Source organism: Suncus etruscus, chromosome 7 (genome assembly GCF_024139225.1).
Source record: "Suncus etruscus isolate mSunEtr1 chromosome 7, mSunEtr1.pri.cur, whole genome shotgun sequence".
Classification (NCBI taxonomy): domain Eukaryota; kingdom Metazoa; phylum Chordata; class Mammalia; order Eulipotyphla; family Soricidae; genus Suncus; species Suncus etruscus.
Window position 1 is genome coordinate 120,244,265 of NC_064854.1, and position 18,622 is coordinate 120,262,886.

Genomic DNA, 18,622 nt, shown 5'->3' on the forward strand with positions numbered 1-18,622 from the left:
GAGAGGGGAGGGGAGGCGGTAGGGAGCCCCTCACATGCTGTGTCCTGCCCCTGCAGCTCTTCCACCTCATCTACAGAAAGCCGGACATCGTGCACCTCATGGCACGCCAGGCAGGCTGGCAGGATGTGCTGACCCGGCTGTATGTCCTGGAGGCCGCCACAACTGCCAGTGTCCTGCCCTGTTCCCCTGAGCTGCCCACACCCCCAGAGTTGGCTACAGCCAAGCAACATAGCTCAGGGTCCCCTGAGTCTTCAGAAGTCTTCCTGCCCTCAGAGGTCCCCGGGTCGGAGCCTGAAACCTTTTACCAGGCTCTCTCCCCCTTTTGCTTACCCTTTGACCTGAGCCTGGAGCGGGCCAGTGTGGGGTCCGGCAGCATGACGGGCGGGAGCAGCGGGACGCTGACCCCGGCCAGCCAGCCTGGCACACCCTCCCCGCTGGACGGGCCCCGGCTCTTTCCCGTTGTTCCTGGCCGCCACAGCTCCAGTCTGTCCAACGTGCTCGAGGACAGTAACCTCCTGGAGCCCACAGTCAGTGGGGACAACTCCTCAAACACTAGCAACCCACAGGTGAGGTTCCATCCTTTGCTGCTGTGTGTCACCCGGGGGGACAACCTTTCCAGAAGTGGGCACTATCTGATCAGGCCTGGTACTGCCTACTTTGTTCCCTGTATCTACAGCTGTGCTCCCCTAGAACAAGGCAAGCCACAGGGCTGCCAGCCAGGCTTCGGAGGGTCTCAAGACAGGCTAAGACAGAAGCTTTAGGACAGGCTACAGGATATTAGACAGCATGGTTCTAAGTCTACTGCTTGTGCTTTGAGATTGAGGTCTCTGTAACATTCTTCCAGAGAATTCCAAGTTTATTTGTTTTGTCTTTGTATGGTTTTTTTTTTTTTTTCTTTTGGATTTTGGGTCACATCCAGTGGCGCTCAGGGGATTACTCCTGGCTCTGCACTCAGAAATCGCTCCTGGCAGGCTCGGGAGACCATATGGGATGCCAGGATTCGAACCACCGTTGCTTGCAAGGCAAACGCCCTACCGCTGGGCTATCTCTCCGGCCCCAAGGTTTTTATTGTTTTAATTACATTTTTAATTTTGATTTATTTATTTATCGGTTTTTGGGCTACACCCAGGGTTACTCCTGGCTTTGTGCTCAGAAACCTCCCCTGGCTTGGGGGACCACATGGGACACCAGGAGATAGAACCCAGTCCATCGTAGGTTAGTGTGTGCAAGACAAACACCTACCACCTGCGCAACCGCTTTGGCCCCTATTTTTTTATTTTTTTTAAAGTAATTTATTTAGGGGCCGGAGAGATAGCATGGAGGTAAGGCATTTGCCTTGCATGCAGAAGGAAGGTGGTTCGAATCCCAGCATCCCATATGGTCCCCCGAGCCTGCCAGGAGCGATTTCTGAGTGTAGAGCCAGGAGTAGCCCCTAAACGTTGCCAGGTGTGACCTAAAAACCAAAAAAAAAAAATTTAATTTAATTTATTTAAGCACAATGGTTACAAACAGTTAGGTTTCAGTTATAGAATGTACACCTACCCTCACCAGTGGTTCCCATTTTTGAATGTGGCCAAGCAGTTTCCCAACACCATTTTTTTTTTTTTTTTTGGTTTTTGGGCCACACCCCGTGACGCTCAGGGGTTACTCCTGGCTATGCGCTCAGAAGTTGCTCCTGGCTTCTTGGGGGACCATATGGAACGCCGGGGGATCGAACCGCGGTCCGTCCTAGGCTAGCGCAGGCAAGGCAGGAACCTTACCTCCAGCGCCACCGCCCGGCCCCTCAACACCATTTATTGAAAAGGCTTTGCTTGCTCCATTTTGCACTTCTTGCCCTTTTGTCAAAGATTAGTTGATTGTATGTCTAGGGCACATTCTCTGAATACTCAAGTCTATTCCATTGATCTGAGGGTCTGTCTTTATTCCAGTACCATACCATTTTAATGACTATTGCTTTGTAGTACAATTTAAAGTTGGGGAAAGTGATGCCTCCCATCTTCTTTTTCCTAAGGAGTGCTTTAGCTATTCGTAGTTGCTTATTGTTCTGTAGTGTTTCATCCACTTCTTTTTTTTTTTTAATTCCAAGTCTTTCTGTTTTTATTACTTTTGGTACACAAATCTGGGTACTCAGGGGGTCACTTCTGACAGTTCTTGGGAGACCATGTGATGCCAGGTATTGAACCTGGGTCTCCTGCATACACTTGGCCTATTTGAGTGATCTCTGCCCTTTTTTTCATTTTAATGGTTTTTGGGGGTGCTGGGTATCAAACTGAGGTCTCATATACATGACTCACATTATTGACCACTGTGTCCTCCAAGATTCTTAGTTTTAGGGTCACATCTAGTCATGGTCAAGGACTATTCATGGCTCAGTGTTTCAGGGCCCTGGTGTCCTGGACATTAAACCTGAGTTTCCCACATGCATGCACTGGGAGCTTTCTTGTTTTGTTTGTTTGTTTGTTTTTGTTTTGGGGCCACACCCAGCAGCGCTCAGGGGTTACTCCTGGCTCTGTGCTCAGAAATCGCTCCTAGGAGGCATGGGAAACCATATGGGATGCCGGAATTCGAACCACCATTGGCTCTAGGCCGGCTGCTTGCAAGGCAAATGCCATACCACTATGCTATCTCTCCGGCCCCACCTGGGAGCTTTCTTCCCCAACCCTTTACAAGATCTTTCTTGAGACTCTTGGGGACTTTGGGGGTAATTTAGCAAACAGTCTTATCTCTTCGGAGTCACTGAAAACCAGGATCTTTCTGAGATTCAGGCAGTGCTGGGAGCCCTGGGCTGGCCGTTCCCTCAGTAGCTCTGTCTCTTGCTGTCCCTTCTCTTTTTTTTTTTTTTTTTTTTTTTGGTTTTTCGGGTCACACCCGTTTGATGCTCAGGGGTTACTCCTGGCTAAGCGCTCAGAAATTGCCCCTGGCTTGAGGGACCATATGGGACCCTGGGGGATCGAACCGCGGTCCTGATCCTTAGCTAGCGCTTGCAAGGCAGACACCTCTAACGCCACCTCACCGGCCTCTTGCTGTCCCTTCTCATGGGTGGGCAGGATGGTGTGGGAGAGCATAACACCACCCCGCCTGTGCCCACAGCAAACCTCCGAAGAGGAGCTGTGCAACCTGCTCACCAACGTGCTGTTCTCGGTGACGTGGCGGGGCGTGGAGGGCAGCGATGAGGCCGCCTGGCGGGAACGTGGCCAAGTCTTCTCGGTGCTTACCCAGCTGGGCGCCTCAGCCACCCTGGTGCGCCCGCCAGACTACATCAAGCGCAGGTGGGTCGGGAGGGAAAGGCAGGCGGGAGGCTAACGGGCCTTTGAGGACGAGGAAGGCAGGTGGCTGAGCCCAGGCCTCTTGCCCACCCGTAGCCTCCTGGAGATGATGCTGGAGTCGTCCCTGAGTGACATCAAAGAGGCATCTGCTGGGGTCCTGGCTTGCCTCACCCAGCAGGCACTCTGGCTGCTTCGCCTGCTGCAGGACTTTCTGTGTGCCGAGGGCCATGGGAACCAGGAGCTGTGGAGCGAGAAGGTAGGATGGTACTGGGTGGCGTTTGTAGGGTCGGCAGAGTATGGCTGCAGTTGCAAGAATAAAGAGGGTGGCCACTTGGGGGCCAGAGGGATAGCACAGTGGTAGGATATTTGATATTTGTCTTGCATGTTGCCCACCCGAGATGGACTCAGATTCAATCCCCAGCATCCTATGTGGTCCCCCGAGCCAGGAGCGATTTCTGAGTGCAGAGCCAGGAGTAACCCCTGAACACCACACGGTGTGGCCCTAATACAAAGAAAAAAAAAAAAGTAACACCTAAGGCCGGAGAAATGGTACAAACTGCCGACCAGGGGAAGGACCCAGGTTCGATCCCCAGTATCCCATATGGTCCTCCGTGCCTGCCAGGAGCTATTTCTGAGCGCAGAGCCAGGATAAATCCCTGAGTGCTGCCGGGTGTGGCCCCAAAACCAAATCAAACAAACAAACAAACAAGACTAAAGAGGGCAGCCACATCTGTGGGCAGCTTTTTGCACACCTCCCCTCCGCACTGGCAGCTCTTTGAAGGTGTGTGCAGCCTGCTGGATCGCCTGGGAGCCTGGCCACACCTAGCCAATGGCACGGCGGACCTCCGAGAGATGGCTCAGATAGGCCTGCGCCTGGTACTTGGCTACATCCTGCTGGAAGACCCACAGGTGAGCAAGCAAGCAAGCACAGTCTCCGGGTTGGGCAGGCAGGAGTAGGAGTTCCAGGACTCACCCACTGCCCCTTCCATCACAGCTGCACGCCCAGGCCTATGTGAAGCTGCACTCTCTGCTGCAGACCGCCGTGCCCATGCGCCGGGAGGAGGCCTGTTATGTGCTCTCCAAGCTGGAGGCCGCGCTGGCACGGGCGCTGAGCACCCCGAACTCAGAGGAGGCCCCCAATGACCAGCAACTCCCCAGTGCGGCCGCAGAACGCTGCTCGTGGCTGGTGCCGCTGGTGCGCACGTTGCTCGACCGCGCCTATGGGCCTCTGGGGCTGCAATGGGGGCTCCCCTCCTTGCCCCCCACCAACGGCAGCCCCACTTTCTTCGAGGACTTCCAGGCCTTTTGCGTCACCAAGGAATGGCGCCACTTCATCGATAAACAGGTGCCCGGAGGAGGGAGGCCCGTGGGGAGATGAAGTGGTGGGCAGCGGGTTTGGGGTGTCCACCCAGCCCTGGTTTTCTCTTCCTTTCTTCCTGGCCCCCCATCCCAGGTGCAGCCCACCATGTCTCAATTCGAAATGGACACCTATGCCAAGAGCCACGACCTCATGTCCGGCTTCTGGAATGCCTGTTACGACACGCTCATGAGCAGCGGACAGAGGCGCCAACGGGAGCGGGCACGGAGCCGCCGGGCCTTCCAGGTTGGCACCCCGGGGTGGGCCTGGGAGCTGTGGAAGAGATGTGGGACGGTGCAGCTGAGCTGCAGGACTGCAGGATGCTGAGCCCGTTGGCAGCCGTCCCTCTTTATCGGCCCCCTTGCAGGAACTGGTACTGGAACCTGCACAGCGGAGGGCCCGCCTGGAGGGGCTACGCTACACCGGGGTTCTGAAGCAGCAGGGCGCACAGCACACAACCGCTCTGCTGCACTGGGGTGCACTCTGGCGCCAGCTCTCCTGCCCCTGTGGGGCCTGGGCGCTGAGGTGGGTAGGGCAGTGGCAGGAGGCTTTGGGATGATGAGACTGGTATGTGTGGTGGGGTGTGTGTTTGTGTGTCTACAAACCAGTCTTGATCCATAACATCTCTGGGGACTTATGCAGGGACCCACCTACTCCTCACTGGAAGCTGTCTAGCGTAGAGACCTATTCCCGTATGCGACTGAAACTGGTACCTAACTATCACTTCAACCCTCACCTGGAAGCCAGTGCCCTTCGAGACAACCTGGGTAAGAGGCTGGTGGACCGGGGACTTCCCACCCAACTTGCCCTGGCCCCGTTTCGCCTTGTCTTGATCTCATATCCTTGGGCCCACTGCAGGTGAGGCCCCCTTGACACCCACCAAGGAAGACTCGCTGCCTCTATCAGTGAATAAAGAGGCCAAAGTCAGCTCCTTTCCCGAGGAACTGCAGGAGGACCAAGTGGGCGAGGAGGAACTGGCTGCACTGGAGATGGCGTGAGTGGGCTGGGGGACCCACAGGGCATCTTCCCACTTCTGCACATGTGGAACCATTTTCTCTTCTGCCATGTTGCTGGCCAGTTGCTGGCCCCAAAGCAACTGACCCAAGGCAGGGCTGAGTATGGAGCATCTAATAAGAAACAGCTGTTCTTGGGGCTGGCGAGATAGCATGGAGGAAGGGTATTTGCCTTGCATGCAGAAGGAGAGCGATTCAAATGCCTGCATCCCATATGGTCCCCTGAGCCTGCCAGGAGCGATTTCTGAGCATAGAGCCAGGAGGAACCCCTGAGCACAGCCAGGTGTGACCCAAAAACAAACAAACAAAAAAAGAAACAGTTGTTCTCCCATGGCTGGGCACTTGGAGCAGGAGACTTGCAGGCCAGAGTAGTCTGGAGACCTTCTATGGAGGGCCTGAGTGAGGGGATCTAGGCAGAGACACCAGCCCCATGAGATAGGGACAGCGTCTCCTGATGTAGCAACACCGGGAGAGCGTGGCTGTGGCGTGATGGGAAGGCGACCCAGAGCCTAGAGCCTGAAGCAGATGTTGGTCTGTAGGATGGAGGCGGCGGAACTGGATGAGCAGCATGAGAAGCTGGTGCTGTCAGCCGAGTGCCAACTGGTCACGGTGGTGACCGTAGTCCCAGGGCTGCTGGAGGTCACCACGCAACACGTGTGTTTCTATGACTGCAGCCCCGAGCGCATGGAAACGGAGGAGGGTATGTTCTGGTGGGAGGGAGGGAGGTGACACCTGGGTTGCAGATGGTACAAGTGACCCCCATGCCTGCTGCCACAGGCGTCGGTTATGACTTCCGGCGGCCCCTGACCCAGCTGCGTGAGGTCCACCTGCGGCGATACAACCTGCGGCGCTCTGCACTGGAGCTCTTCTTCATTGATCAAGCCAATTACTTCCTCAACTTCCCCAGCAAACCGGCGGGCGCTGCGGCCTCCTCTCCTTGCCAGTCTCCCCGGCCCACACCTTGCCCCGTCCCGCCGCACACGCAGACGCGGAATCAGGTGTATTCGTGGCTCCTTCGCCTGCGGCCCCCGGCCCAGGGCTACCTGAGCTGCCGCTCTCCCCAGGAGATGCTCCGCGCCTCAGGCCTCACCCAGGTGAGAGCTCTGTCAGGATCAGGGGCCAGGCCTGAGTGTAGGACCCTCCAGACTGCTCACCTCTTACTTGCATCTTCTCCCCAGAAATGGGTGCAGCGGGAGATCTCCAACTTTGAGTATTTGATGCAGCTCAATACCATCGCAGGGCGGACCTACAACGACTTATCTCAGTACCCCGTGGTGAGGGTCCTGGGCACCCCTCCCCTGCACCCCATGCAACCAGCCAGGGCTCCCTCAGCTTGGACATTGGTAGCATGCCAGGCCCTGAGCTCGTCTGTCCCTTGGGAATGCTTCCCCAGAACAGTCTGTCCTACTTTCCCTGAAGGCCCTCGAGGGGGTAGTACACCTCACCCCACAGCTCCCGAGAGGGTGGGCGGGCCAGGATGGCCTCAGCACCTTCACGCAGCTGCTCTCCCTCCCACTGGGCGCAGTTCCCCTGGGTCCTCCAGGATTATGTGTCCCCAACCCTGGACCTCAGCAACCCGGCTGTCTTCCGCGATCTGTCCAAGCCCATCGGTGTGGTGAACCCTAAGCATGCTCAGCTCGTGCGGGAGAAGTGAGTGCCTGGGGCTGGGACCAGGCCTGGAGCTGCAGAGGGGTGCAGGGAGGTGCCCTGCTGATTCCCCCTCACCGCGGTTCCAGATACGAGAGCTTCGAGGACCCAGCTGGCACCATTGATAAGTTCCACTATGGCACGCACTACTCAAATGCTGCTGGCGTGATGCACTACCTCATCCGTGTGGAGCCCTTCACTTCCCTGCATGTCCAGCTGCAGAGTGGCCGGTGCGCCAGAGGGAGGCAGGAAGTGGGGTGGCAGGGCAGACGAGAGGAAATGGCCAGTCCTCCAGGCAGCCTAGAAACCCTAGACACTGGGCCACAGAGTGCCAGGGATTGAACGGAGGGCCTCTCACATGGGAGACATGTGTTATATCACTGAGCCATTTCCCCAGCCCCTCTGCATCCTTTGCCTCTTCCTTTTCCCTGCCACCCCTCCTTCCTCCTTTTACCCAATCTCCTCCATCACTGTGCCCCTACTCCCCACAGATTTGACTGCTCTGACCGGCAGTTCCACTCCGTGGCGGCAGCCTGGCAGGCCCGCCTGGAGAGTCCTGCAGACGTGAAGGAGCTCATTCCTGAATTCTTCTACTTCCCCGACTTCCTGGAGAACCAGAACGGTAGGAGCAGGTGCAGGGAGCCCGGTGGGGCACAGAGAGAGGGTGACGATGGCACAACAGACGGCTGACCCAGTCTCTGTATTAGGCTTTGACCTGGGCTGCCTTCAGCTGACCAATGAGAAAGTGGGTGATGTAGTGTTGCCCCCTTGGGCCAGTTCTCCTGAAGACTTTATCCAACAGCACCGTCGGGCTCTGGTGAGAATGGAAGCACCTGAAGGAGCAGGGGCAGGTGAACTGGGGGTGTCCCTACACTGACCATCCCTTTTGCCCCAGGAGTCCGAGTATGTATCTGCCCACCTGCACGAGTGGATCGACCTCATCTTCGGATACAAGCAGCGTGGGCGGGCGGCGGAAGAGGCCCTCAACGTCTTCTACTACTGCACCTATGAGGGTAGGCAGAATCCTGGGGTTCCGTGGAGTATAGCTAGGGAGGGTTAGAGAGGTGGGGAGAGGGGCTGGAGAGATTGCACAGCGGTAGAGCATTTGCCTTGCAATGCTGCCAAACCAGGACGGATGGTGGTTCATATCTCATATGGTTCCCTGAGCATGCCAGAAGTGATTTCTGAGCACAGAGCCAGGAATAACCTCTGAGTGCCGCCGAGTATGACCCAAAAGTCAAAAAAATAATCAAAGAAGATGGGGGAGGCATGATCACTCTGCCTGCTTGCTTCCAGGAGCTGTGGACCTGGACCACGTGGCAGATGAACAGGAAAGGAAGGCTCTGGAAGGCATTATCAGCAACTTTGGGCAGACTCCCTGCCAACTGCTAAAGGTAAGGTTAGCAGTCAGAGCCGGGGTCCGGTTTGCCCAAACTTCCTACTGACCAGCTACTCCCCCCCCAGGAACCACATCCGGCTCGGCTCTCAGCTGAGGAAGTGGCCCAGCGCCTTGCACGACAGGACACAAACTCACCTAACATCTTCCAGCATCTGGACCAGCTCAAGGCCTTCTTTGCAGAGGTCAGAGGAGGCAGGATCTCAGGTTTCTTACTCCATGAAAGTCATTAATGTCCTTCTCAACATCTTGAAGCCTAAATCAGGGTCACTGATAACAAGTCATCTTAGAAAGAGGGGACATTGGGGCCGGAGAGATAGCATGGAGGTAGGGCATTTGCCTTTCATGCAGAAGAACGGTGGTTAGAATCCTGGCATCCCATATGGTCCCTTGAGCCTACCAGGAGCAATTTCTGAGTGCAGAGCCAGGAGTAACTCCCGAGCGCTGCCAAGTGTGACCCAAAAACCAAAAAAAAAAAAAGGAAGGAAGGAAGAAAGAATGAAAGAGGGGACAGACATGAGAGGCCTATCAGGGAGGGTGGGGAGAGATGACTGGGATTGTGGGGCAAAATGGGGTTTAGGACTAGCCTAATTGCTGAAAGCCGTGGACATTCTCCCTTAGATGGCACAGTGGTAGGGTGTTTGCCTTGCACGTGGCTGATCCTGGCATTTCATATGGTCCCCATGCCTGCCAGGGGTGATTTCTGAGTGCAGAGAAAGGACTGGCCCCTGAGCTCTGTCAGGTGTGTCCCCCCTCAAAAAAACCCACCTTATAGTGACAGAGTGTTGCCTATATGCCTGGCAATGGTGCTCCCTGGGCTTTGCATATGCTCTTCAGGTCTGTGTTCAAAGTTAAGACACATTCATTGTGCTTGTGGTACTCACCAGGGATCTCACTTCCTGGACATAGTGCTTGCACAGTTTTTTGTTTTGTTTTGTTTGTTTTGAGCCACACCTGGCCGCACTCAGGGGGTTACTCCTGGCTCTGTGCTCAGAAATTGCTCCTGGCAGGCTCAGGGGCCCATATGGGATGCCAGGAATCAAACCAGGGTCTATCCTGGGTTGACTGTGTGCAAATGCTCTACTGCTGTGCAATCGCTCCAGCCCCGGCCTTAAGATTTTTTTCTCCTGCCACAGCTTGGCGGGGAATTGCAGTTGTGAGCTAGGGGAGCAATACTAAGACCAAACTTGTGGCTCCAAAGGATTTTCCCGTGTTTATTTTTTTTTTCCTGGCTTCTTACTCTGAGACGCCCTCCTGAGGATGAGCTGATCTCTCAGGGAGATCTGCCTCTGAGGTGCCTCACGGGCACCCCTGGGACTGAGAACAGAGGTCACACACAGTGGTGCCCCGAGAGTGGGCAGCGCAGTGGGACTCAACCACCTGCCTCCCATCCTGTAGGTCATCAGCGATGGCGTACCTGTGGTGCTGGCCTTAGTGCCCCACCGACAGCCTCATTCCTTCATCACCCAGAGTTCCCCAGACCTGTTGGTACGTGCACTGGGCAGAACCCCAACTCAGCTCTTGCTTCTCTCGCTGCCCCCATCTACTTCCACCCTCTCTTACGTGCAGGTGACCGTGAGTGCCAATGGACTGCTGGGCACCCACAGCTGGCTGCCCTATGACCGCAACATAATCAACTACTTCAGCTTCAGCAAAGACTCTCACATGGGCAACCCCAAGTAGGATGAAGGGCTGGGAGGTGGGGGGCTTCTAAACATCCTGACCCCCTTTCCCCTCACCCTGAATCCTCTCCTGCACCAGCCTGAACCTGGGCCAGCTGCAGGAAGGCCAGGGCGCTTCCTGTGTGCCTGGCTCGCCCGCTAACCTTCTATTTGGATCAGGATGTTGCGGCTGCTGAGTGGCCCCTGGGCGTCTGGCAGTGGCGTGAATGGGCATGCCTTGGCAGTGGCTCCCGACGGGAAGCTGCTGTTCAGCGGTGGCCACTGGGACGGCAGCCTCCGAGTGACAGCACTGCCCCGGGGCAGGCTGGTGAGCCAACTCCGCCATCACCTTGGTAGGCAGCCTGGGAGTTAGGGGGTGAGAGCACTGGGAGAGGAGCATTTTCATTGGCTGTGGAGTGTGAGTTCTCTGTTCTGCTCTTGCTCTCCCCTCCCCTTCCCATGTAGATGTTGTAACCTGCCTTGCACTGGACACCTGTGGCATCTACCTCATCTCTGGCTCCAGGGACACCACGTGCATGGTGTGGCAGCTACTGCAGCAGGTGTGCAGGAGGGGATACGGGAGGCAGCCATGGAGAGCCCCTTGCCCATGTCTGCAGTCCCTCCGGTTCTGCCCTCTTTTCCTTCCCTTGTATGTAGGGAGCACGTCTGGGTTGCCTCCCTTTCCTGGACTTTTGTTTTTTTTTGTTTTGTTTTGGGGCCACACCCGGCAGCACTCAGGGGTTACTCTTGTCTCTGCCCTCATAAATCATTCCTGGCAGGTCTGGGAGAACATATGGAATGCCTGGGATAGAACCCAGATCAGCTGGGTGCAAGGCAAACGCCTTCCCTGCTGTGCTATCACTCTGGCCCCCTTTTCCTAGATTTTAGCTTTTCACTCAGGGGTCAGGGTAGCTGGATGCCTCTCGCCTAACCCAGCCCTGGCCCCCACAGGGCGGTCTGTCTGTAGGGCTGGCACCAAAGCCTGTGCAGGTCCTGTATGGACATGAGGCTGCAGTGAGCTGCGTAGCCATCAGCACTGAACTCGACATGGCTGTATCTGGATCTGAGGTGTGTGGAGGCCAATGCCCAGGGGAGGATGTGGACTGGCACTGACCCTGCTGCCAGTCCCCTAAACTTCCTCACCCTCCACCTCACCCCACTCCAGGTTGGCACTGTGCTTGTCCACACCATACGCCGAGGCCATTTTGTGGCAGCCCTCCAGCCTCCAGGGGCTTCGTTGCCTGGCCCTGTGTCCCACCTGGTGCTGGGATCTGAGGGCCAGATTGTGGTACAGAGCTCAGCCCGGGAGCGTCTGGGAGCTCAGGTATGGGACATGAAACGGGACACCCCCTTCCCCTATAGCTGTTTAGGATTTTCCATTGGCTGACACTCACCTCTTCCAGGTCACCTATTCCTTGCACCTGTACTCAGTGAATGGGAGGTTGAGGGCATCGCTGCCACTGGTGGAGCAACCGACAGCCCTGGCAGTGACGGAGGACTTTGTCCTGCTGGGCACAGCCCAGTGCAGTCTACACATCCTCCACCTTAACAAGTGAGCCCTATTGTTGTGGACCCCTCAGGGTAGTGGCCGTTGGTAGAGGAGACTGGGGAGTGGATGCAGTGGGCCCACTACCCCTGCAAGGCTTATGCCCTCAGCCACACACTTCTGGGAGCTCCCTCTGGGTATTAGGCCTTGCATCTGGCAGGTACCCTTCGGAGGAGAAAGAAGGACAGGGTCTGCTGCATGCAAAGCCCACTTACCACTGTCATCTCCGCCCTTCCATAGATTGCTCCCTGCCGCTCCTCCCCTGCCCATGAAGGTGCCCATCCGCAGCGTGGCGGTGACCAAGGAGCGCAGCCACGTGCTCGTTGGCCTGGAGGATGGCAAGCTTATCGTGGTGGGCGCTGGGCAGCCCTCGGAGGTGAGAATTAAGGAGGATGGGACCGGAGTGGTGATGCAAGCAGCAGGGCATCTGCCTTGCATGCACTAACTTAGGATATACCATGGTTCGATGCCCCAGCGTCCCATATGGTCCCCCAAGCTAGGAGCGCATAGCCAGAGGAACCCCTGAGCATCACCGGGTGTGGCCCAAAAAAGAAAAAAAAAAGGATGATGGTGGGGATGGACCCAAGGGGAGCACTACAAGAGGAACAAAAACAACTCCACCCTGCTCTGCTCTTCTCTACCAGGTTCGCAGCAGCCAGTTTGCAAGGAAGCTGTGGCGATCGTCGTCGCGGCGTATTTCCCAAGTGTCTTCTGGGGAGACAGAGTACAGACCCGGAGAAGGCCGCTGAGAGAGAGCACTGTGGGTCCCTTCGACTCAAGCTCTGACCCAGGCTCCTCCACAGCATCTCTGCTGCAGCAGAGACCTCCCGGGCAGCACTCAGGGGGTGGGCGGGGCCCTACCCCCCAGCTCAGGGATTTGGGGGACCGTCCCCCGTCCCCTGGGGAAGCCTCGCCCGCCCCTCGCAGGCAGAGGGGTCGCCCAGAGTCCCCACTCCACCCCGTCCCCCCAGCACTGGCCTCGGCCGCCGCACAGCAAGCACTTTTTTGCACAATCGGGGGCTGAGTGTTGGGCCGGGCTCTCCCAGTCCTGCAGGGCGCAGGGGCCTGTGGTGGCCTTGGGCCCTGCTCTCCAAAGTTGGTCTCTGATCTGCTCTTGTCAGCAATAAACCTAGCCTCGTTTTGTAGCCTCTGTGCCTCTGGGTCTGTGTATTCGCCTATCCTGGTTCCAGTCCCCTGCAAGGTCTCCGCCCAGGGGTTGTCTTTGTCTTTGTCACCCCTGCACCAGAGCTCTGGCTCCCCAATGGTGCCAGCCCAGCCCAGCTCTAGCCCTGCCCCGCTGTGGCTCGCCTGCAGGGCGCCTTGTCTGCGCACGTGTGCAAGTTCCAACGCGGGGCGGGGTGAGGCCGCAGAGCCGCCCTGGCCCACCCGGATTTGGAGGCCCACATCGGGCAGGGCCTGCACCGGAGCCCCTTCCCAGGCTGCTGCTGCTGCTGCTGCATCGTCGGACCCAGCGCGTCGGCCGCTGGTCCACGCCTTCCCAGCCTTCCTGGCCTGCTGGAGGGTGTCCCCGTGGCTGGCTCTGTGCCCACCACCCCTGCCAGCTGGCAGAGAACGGATACGATACTAGGACTCAGGAAGGGACGACCAGCACAGGTCAGGAGCGGGCTGGGAGGACCAAAGGGTTGATTGATCTTCTTGGACCCAGAGCCCAAGGCTGCCTCTGCACCTAACACCCACCGCGAGTCTCAGTCCCTGGGTGTTGTCTGGACTGGTGCTGGCGCCTGGGAAGGATTGGGATGTGTGTGGGAAGCCGGCACAGTTGCAGAGTGTGGGGTGGGGCCGTGTGAGCATATTTTGTGGGCCCAGAGTCAGTCAGGGAGAGGCGCCAGTCACTGTGCTCAGTCTTGGGACTGGCAGGCACAAGGCCTGGGTCACCCACCAGCCGGGATCCCCGAAGGGCCCCTCATTGTGGTGGCACGGAATGCCCACACCTGGCAGTGGCCCCTGCAGCCTCAGGGCACAGCCCCTGGCCAACTTTACACTTTTCTATATGCAGGGCCCAAGGCCAAGTGAGGAAATGAGTTTGAAGTGGGGGTGGTGGCGGGGAGAGTAGGCCTCTTGTTAAGGAGTTGGAGGACTTTCTCCCCAGCTCTCATCTCTGTCCTCCCTCCCAAATCAGTCCCAGGCCTCAGGAGGTGGACCACCCCTGTGGGTCCAAATGGGGCCTGGGATAGAGTGGGCCTAACCTTTGAGGTCCTGCAGGCCAGAGATGGGCAGAGGCAGGAGTGGGAGCAACTCACTTCAGGGAGTCGGGCCTTGGAGGCACCATGTTGGAATGTTGGGTTCTTGGGCTCAGTCTAGGAATCTTTATTTCTTATTTGGTGGTGATGGTGGGAGAGTGCACGCCTAGCAATGTTCAGGGGTTATTCCTAGCTTGCATTCAGGAATTATTCCTGGAAGGGCTCAAGAGACCACATGGGATGCCAGGGATTGAGCCCAGGTTGCCCAGGTGCAAGACAAACACCCTACCTGCTGTGCTATATCTCTCTGGGCCCACTGTCTGGGGATTCTGTTTGAGTCTCTTAGCCAGCAAATTTGGGGCTTGACTGCTGAGATGGGTAGGGTCCCCTTGACTGCTCTGCAGCGCCTGGATATACTCAGAGGGCTGAGACGGAACCATCTAGCCATCCAACAGGCCATCTCTGCCCTAAGCTCACCTGGCTCCTCCAGCTTTGGCTAGCGGGTACCAAATAGTCGCCAATATCCCTCTTCTCCATCTGACACAGGAGAAAATGAGGTCATTTCCTCCCCAGCTCAAGATTGGGAGCTGTGCTGGAGTGTCCATCCCTGAAGTGACTCGGGATGGAGTGAGTTGGGAAAGGGCAACAGACTACCCCCTACCAGGAATGTCCCATATAAATAAGACCTGAGGATTTCTCAGCTGTCCCTATCCACAACTCTTCTGGACTCAGGTCTCCCAGTACCAGTGCCGGGAGAACTGCCTATGACCCTACAATCCCTTCTCCAAGAGATGGAGCTCTTTGGAGCACTACCAGCCTACAGAGCTGTGCCTCCCAACTCCAGCCACAGGACAGGCATGGTCCATGTGGGTAAGTACCTCTTGGTTCAGTCTTGAGGCACAGGGAAGGATGGGGGAAGGACCCTGTGTGAGTAAGCCACAGACTTATCTGGCCCAGTCTTTTCAGTTCCAGTCTAGATGCTGTGTGGGGACAAGTGGCTTCTGGGTAGAAGTGAACAGCTGCATTTATTATCCCTTAGTCCAGTTTTATTTTGCAAAAAATATATTGGGTTTCCTGTGCACTCTGAGAGGCCCCCCAATGGGGCCCATATGAATCAATGTGTCATACAGCTCAGAGCTGTTGCAAGAGACTATGTGTCATAGTAGACAAGGAATAGAAAGGAACCAGAGAAGGTAGGGACCTGAGAAACCAGGAAGGATTCCCAGAGGAGATTCCTGCCTATCAGAGACTCATCTCCGAGTAGCTAGAGGAGGGAAAGCTGTGGGAGATGAGGTTGGGAAAGCCAGCCACTCTCTCCTGAGGCTCAGGTAGGGGATTTGGTTTCAAGCCTTTCTGTGAGTGTGCCCAGGGATTCTGGATTTGGTTCCTTTCACTTGACCCTATCTCTTCTTTCCTTCACAGATAAAACACAGACAGGGCAGGACAGGGAAGGATTATGGGGAAGGGAAGATCAAGTCCTGGCCCCCAATGCCACCTTATTTCCCCCTGAGCCTCCAGGGGCCTCAAGTAGCATCATTCCAGTCTACTGTGCTCTCCTGTCTGCCGTGGTTCTTGGTCTGCTCTCCTATGTCGCCTTCAAGTGGTAGGTGGCCTGGGGCACCTCCAACCAGCCAGTCCTGTGTCTAAGTAAAGACCCTGATTCCCTTCCCTCTGTACCCCACAGCTGGCGCTCACATACGCACAAACAGAAGCTGGACAAAGCTCGGACTGCAGAGCTGGGAAGCCAGATGCACGGAGACAGCAATATCTTCCTGGACACTCCTAGTAGTTTGGACCCCTGCACTCCCAGCCAGGGTGAGTCCCAGTCCCTATTTGACAATTCCTTAGACCCTAGATCGTGTGTGTGTGTGTGTGTGTGTGTGTGTTTTGGGGGGGCCACACCTGGTGATGCTCAGGAGTTAATCCTGGCTCTGTGCTCAGAAATCACTCCTGGGGCCGGAGAGATAGCATGAAGGTAAGGCGTTTGCCTTTCATGCAGGAGGTCATCGGTTCGAATCCCGGCGCCCCATATGGTCCCCCGTGCCTGCCAGGAGCAATTTCTGGGCCTGGAGCCAGGAATAACCCCTGAGCACTGCCGGGTGTGACCCAAAAACCACAAAAAAAAAAAAAAAAAAGAAATCACTCCTGGCTTGGGGGACCATATGGGACAGTAGGGTATTTGCCTTGAGTCCGTCCTAGGTCAGCCACATGCAAGGCAAATGCCCTACTGTTGTGCCACCACTCTAGCCCCATCCTTTTTTTTTTTTTTTTTTTTTTGGTTTTGGGGTCACATCCAGCAGCGTAGAGGGGTTACTCCTGGGCTACACTCAGAAATCACTCCTGGCAGGCTCAGGGGACCATATGGGATGTCAGGATTCAAATCACTGTCCCCCTGCATGCAAGGCAAATGCTATCTCTCCATGCTATCTCTCCAGCCCCCAGCCCCGTCTTCTTTTTATAATTTTTTTTGTTTTTTTGGGGGCCACACCTGGTGATGCTCAGGGGTTACTCCTGGCTATGCACTCAGAAATCGCTCCTGGCTTAGGGGACCATATGGGACGCCAGGGAATTGAACCGTGGTCCTTCCTAGGTTAGTGCACGCAAGGCAGACGCCTTGTGCCACCACTCCAGCCCCTCTGTTTTCTTTTCTTTTCTTTTTTTTTTTTTTTTTTTGGTTTTTGGTTTTTGGGCCACACCCGTTTTGATGCTCAGGGGTTACTCCTGGCTATGCGCTCAGAAATTGTCCCTGGCTTGGGGGGACCATATGGGACACCGGGGGATTGAACCGCGGTCCGTCCTACGCTAGCGCTTGCAAGGCAGACACCTTACCTCTAGCGCCACCTTCCCTTCCCTTCCCTCTCCTTCCCTCCCCTCCCCTCCCCTCCCCTCCCCTTCCCTCCCCTCCCCTCCCCTCCCCTTCCCTCCCCTTCCCTCCCCTCCCCTCCCCTTCCCTCCCTTTCCCTCCCCTCCTCCCCTCCCCTTCCCTCCCCTCCCCTCCCCTCCCCTCCCCTTCCCTCCCCTTCCCTCCCCTCCCCTCCCCTCCCCTTCCCTCCCCTCCCCTCCCCTCCCCTTCCCTCCCCTCCCCTCCCCTCCCCTCCCCTCCCCTTCCCTCCCCTTCCCTCCCCTCCCCTCCCCTCCCCTCCGCTCCCCTTCCCTCCCCTTCCCTTCCCTCCCCTCCCCTCCCCTCCCCTCCCCTCCCCTCTTTTCTTTTCTTTTCTTTTCTTTTCTTTTCTTTTCTTTTCTTTTCTTTTCTTTTCTTTTCTTTTCTTGCTGTTGGGCCTACACCCAGGTGTGCTTAGGGCTTATTTCTGTCACTGTGCTCAGGGATCAATTCTGGTAGGATTTAGGGGACCATATGTGGTGGTGCCAGAACTCAAACTCAGGTTGGGTGTGTATAACCTGCTGAACTAGCTATCTCATCAAATTTCCATATTTTCATAATTGCTACACTACTTTACTCCTTTTATCCATGGATAAATGTATACTTAACCAGATTTTTGTTGCTTTTTCATTGGGGTTTTCTTCCTGCCTCTCTGGGACCTCAATTATTCTTATGTTCCTCCTGTTGAATACCTATAGCTGTGCTCCCTTACAAGCCTGAGATTTCAGTGACAGCCACAATATATCATTTAGATCAAACCAATTGCCCCAGGTTCGCCTAAAACAGATGCCAAGGTTGGGTACAATGAATATCAGGCTTAGTATGCTACAAATATACCATTGTTGACAACAGTTAATCATGTAACTGACCAGATATATGAGCCAAGACTTTCAATCTTCCTATGCCTTCTCTTCTTCATAACATGGCCTATTCATAACCAAAGGCCTATTGTTATCTGTTTGCTTTTTTTGAAGATTTTTTTTTTTCCATTCTCTGTTCTTTTCCATCTTCTGTTGTCTGGAGTTGTTATGCAGCTCATCTTCCAGCTCACTGACTCTGTCCTCGGTAGCTGTTCCTGTTAGGTCTTCTGCCTTATTCTTCAGCCCCTCTCATTTTATGCTTCCCTCACTCTAACCCAGGGCAACATCCTGAGCTGGGCTGCCGACTCTATCTTCACCTCCCTCGGCAGCAGCAGGAGGAAGTGGAACGGCTTTTGGAGATGTCAGAGGAACCTGACAAGGGCTGGCGGGACCTGGCCGGCCTACTGGGCTACCCAGCTGAAGCCGTGGAGAGAATGGCTCAGGGTCAGGTGCCAGCCCACACCCTTCTGAGGAACTGGGCTGTCCAGAAAGGCAGCAGTGCCACCCTTAGGGTGCTAGAGAATGTGCTGGCTTCTATGGGCCGGGAGGATGTGACCCGGGTGCTGAGCCCTTCCACGGCTGAAAGGTGCCCTGTGGTATGAATGATGATACCTCCACCTACCAGAGCCTCAAATGCTCCCTACTACAATCTCACTGGCTTTTCCTGTTTCAAAGACACATCATTTTCAGTCCACGGTGTTCCAAGTTGCCGCTCATCACTCACCTGCCCTTGCTTTACCTTCCTCCAGGACGGGGATCTTGGTTGGGACAGTTGACAAAGGGGAGTGTTCTGC

At 55.9% G+C, this 18,622-nt stretch overlaps 2 protein-coding genes across 2 annotated transcripts in view; both read left to right on the forward strand.

The window, feature by feature from the left end:
• NBEAL2 (neurobeachin like 2) overlaps positions 1 to 12,636 on the forward strand; it is a 31,649-nt gene extending 19,013 nt beyond the window's left edge. The window contains exons 27-54 of the mRNA XM_049777437.1: positions 57 to 566; positions 3,091 to 3,269; positions 3,363 to 3,522; positions 4,038 to 4,175; positions 4,261 to 4,611; positions 4,720 to 4,869; positions 4,991 to 5,148; positions 5,266 to 5,390; positions 5,482 to 5,617; positions 6,176 to 6,336; positions 6,414 to 6,730; positions 6,815 to 6,910; positions 7,162 to 7,286; positions 7,373 to 7,513; positions 7,775 to 7,905; positions 7,991 to 8,100; positions 8,179 to 8,296; positions 8,580 to 8,677; positions 8,748 to 8,864; positions 10,078 to 10,167; positions 10,249 to 10,358; positions 10,521 to 10,693; positions 10,806 to 10,900; positions 11,292 to 11,408; positions 11,506 to 11,664; positions 11,744 to 11,892; positions 12,127 to 12,262; positions 12,531 to 12,636. Coding sequence (XP_049633394.1) covers positions 57 to 566; positions 3,091 to 3,269; positions 3,363 to 3,522; positions 4,038 to 4,175; positions 4,261 to 4,611; positions 4,720 to 4,869; positions 4,991 to 5,148; positions 5,266 to 5,390; positions 5,482 to 5,617; positions 6,176 to 6,336; positions 6,414 to 6,730; positions 6,815 to 6,910; positions 7,162 to 7,286; positions 7,373 to 7,513; positions 7,775 to 7,905; positions 7,991 to 8,100; positions 8,179 to 8,296; positions 8,580 to 8,677; positions 8,748 to 8,864; positions 10,078 to 10,167; positions 10,249 to 10,358; positions 10,521 to 10,693; positions 10,806 to 10,900; positions 11,292 to 11,408; positions 11,506 to 11,664; positions 11,744 to 11,892; positions 12,127 to 12,262; positions 12,531 to 12,635 — 4,455 coding nt within the window. The 3' untranslated portion in view covers position 12,636. The remainder of the gene's footprint in view (positions 1 to 56; positions 567 to 3,090; positions 3,270 to 3,362; positions 3,523 to 4,037; positions 4,176 to 4,260; positions 4,612 to 4,719; positions 4,870 to 4,990; positions 5,149 to 5,265; positions 5,391 to 5,481; positions 5,618 to 6,175; positions 6,337 to 6,413; positions 6,731 to 6,814; positions 6,911 to 7,161; positions 7,287 to 7,372; positions 7,514 to 7,774; positions 7,906 to 7,990; positions 8,101 to 8,178; positions 8,297 to 8,579; positions 8,678 to 8,747; positions 8,865 to 10,077; positions 10,168 to 10,248; positions 10,359 to 10,520; positions 10,694 to 10,805; positions 10,901 to 11,291; positions 11,409 to 11,505; positions 11,665 to 11,743; positions 11,893 to 12,126; positions 12,263 to 12,530) is intronic.
• A 2,242-nt stretch (positions 12,637 to 14,878) lies between these two features.
• On the forward strand, positions 14,879 to 18,430 carry LOC126014405 (death domain-containing membrane protein NRADD-like). The gene is made up of 4 exons (XM_049777690.1): positions 14,879 to 14,957; positions 15,606 to 15,690; positions 15,772 to 15,902; positions 18,108 to 18,430. Exons 1-4 carry the CDS (start codon positions 14,879 to 14,881, stop codon positions 18,428 to 18,430), a joined length of 618 nt encoding a protein of 205 aa, XP_049633647.1.
• The last annotated feature ends 192 nt before the right edge of the window (positions 18,431 to 18,622 follow it).

What these genes read in the sequence shown, in the direction of transcription:
- LOC126014405 (XM_049777690.1), top strand. Translation starts at nt 14,879, where the DNA reads ATGGAGCTCTTTGGAGCACTACCAGCCTACAGAGCTGTGCCTCCCAAC. An exon ending in GACAGGCATGGTCCATGTGG is followed by an intron (nt 14,958 to 15,605) that starts GTAAGTACCTCT and finishes CTGAGCCTCCAG; the next exon opens with GGGCCTCAAGTAGCATCATT. An exon ending in CCCCTGCACTCCCAGCCAGG is followed by an intron (nt 15,903 to 18,107) that starts GTGAGTCCCAGT and finishes ACTCTAACCCAG; the next exon opens with GGCAACATCCTGAGCTGGGC.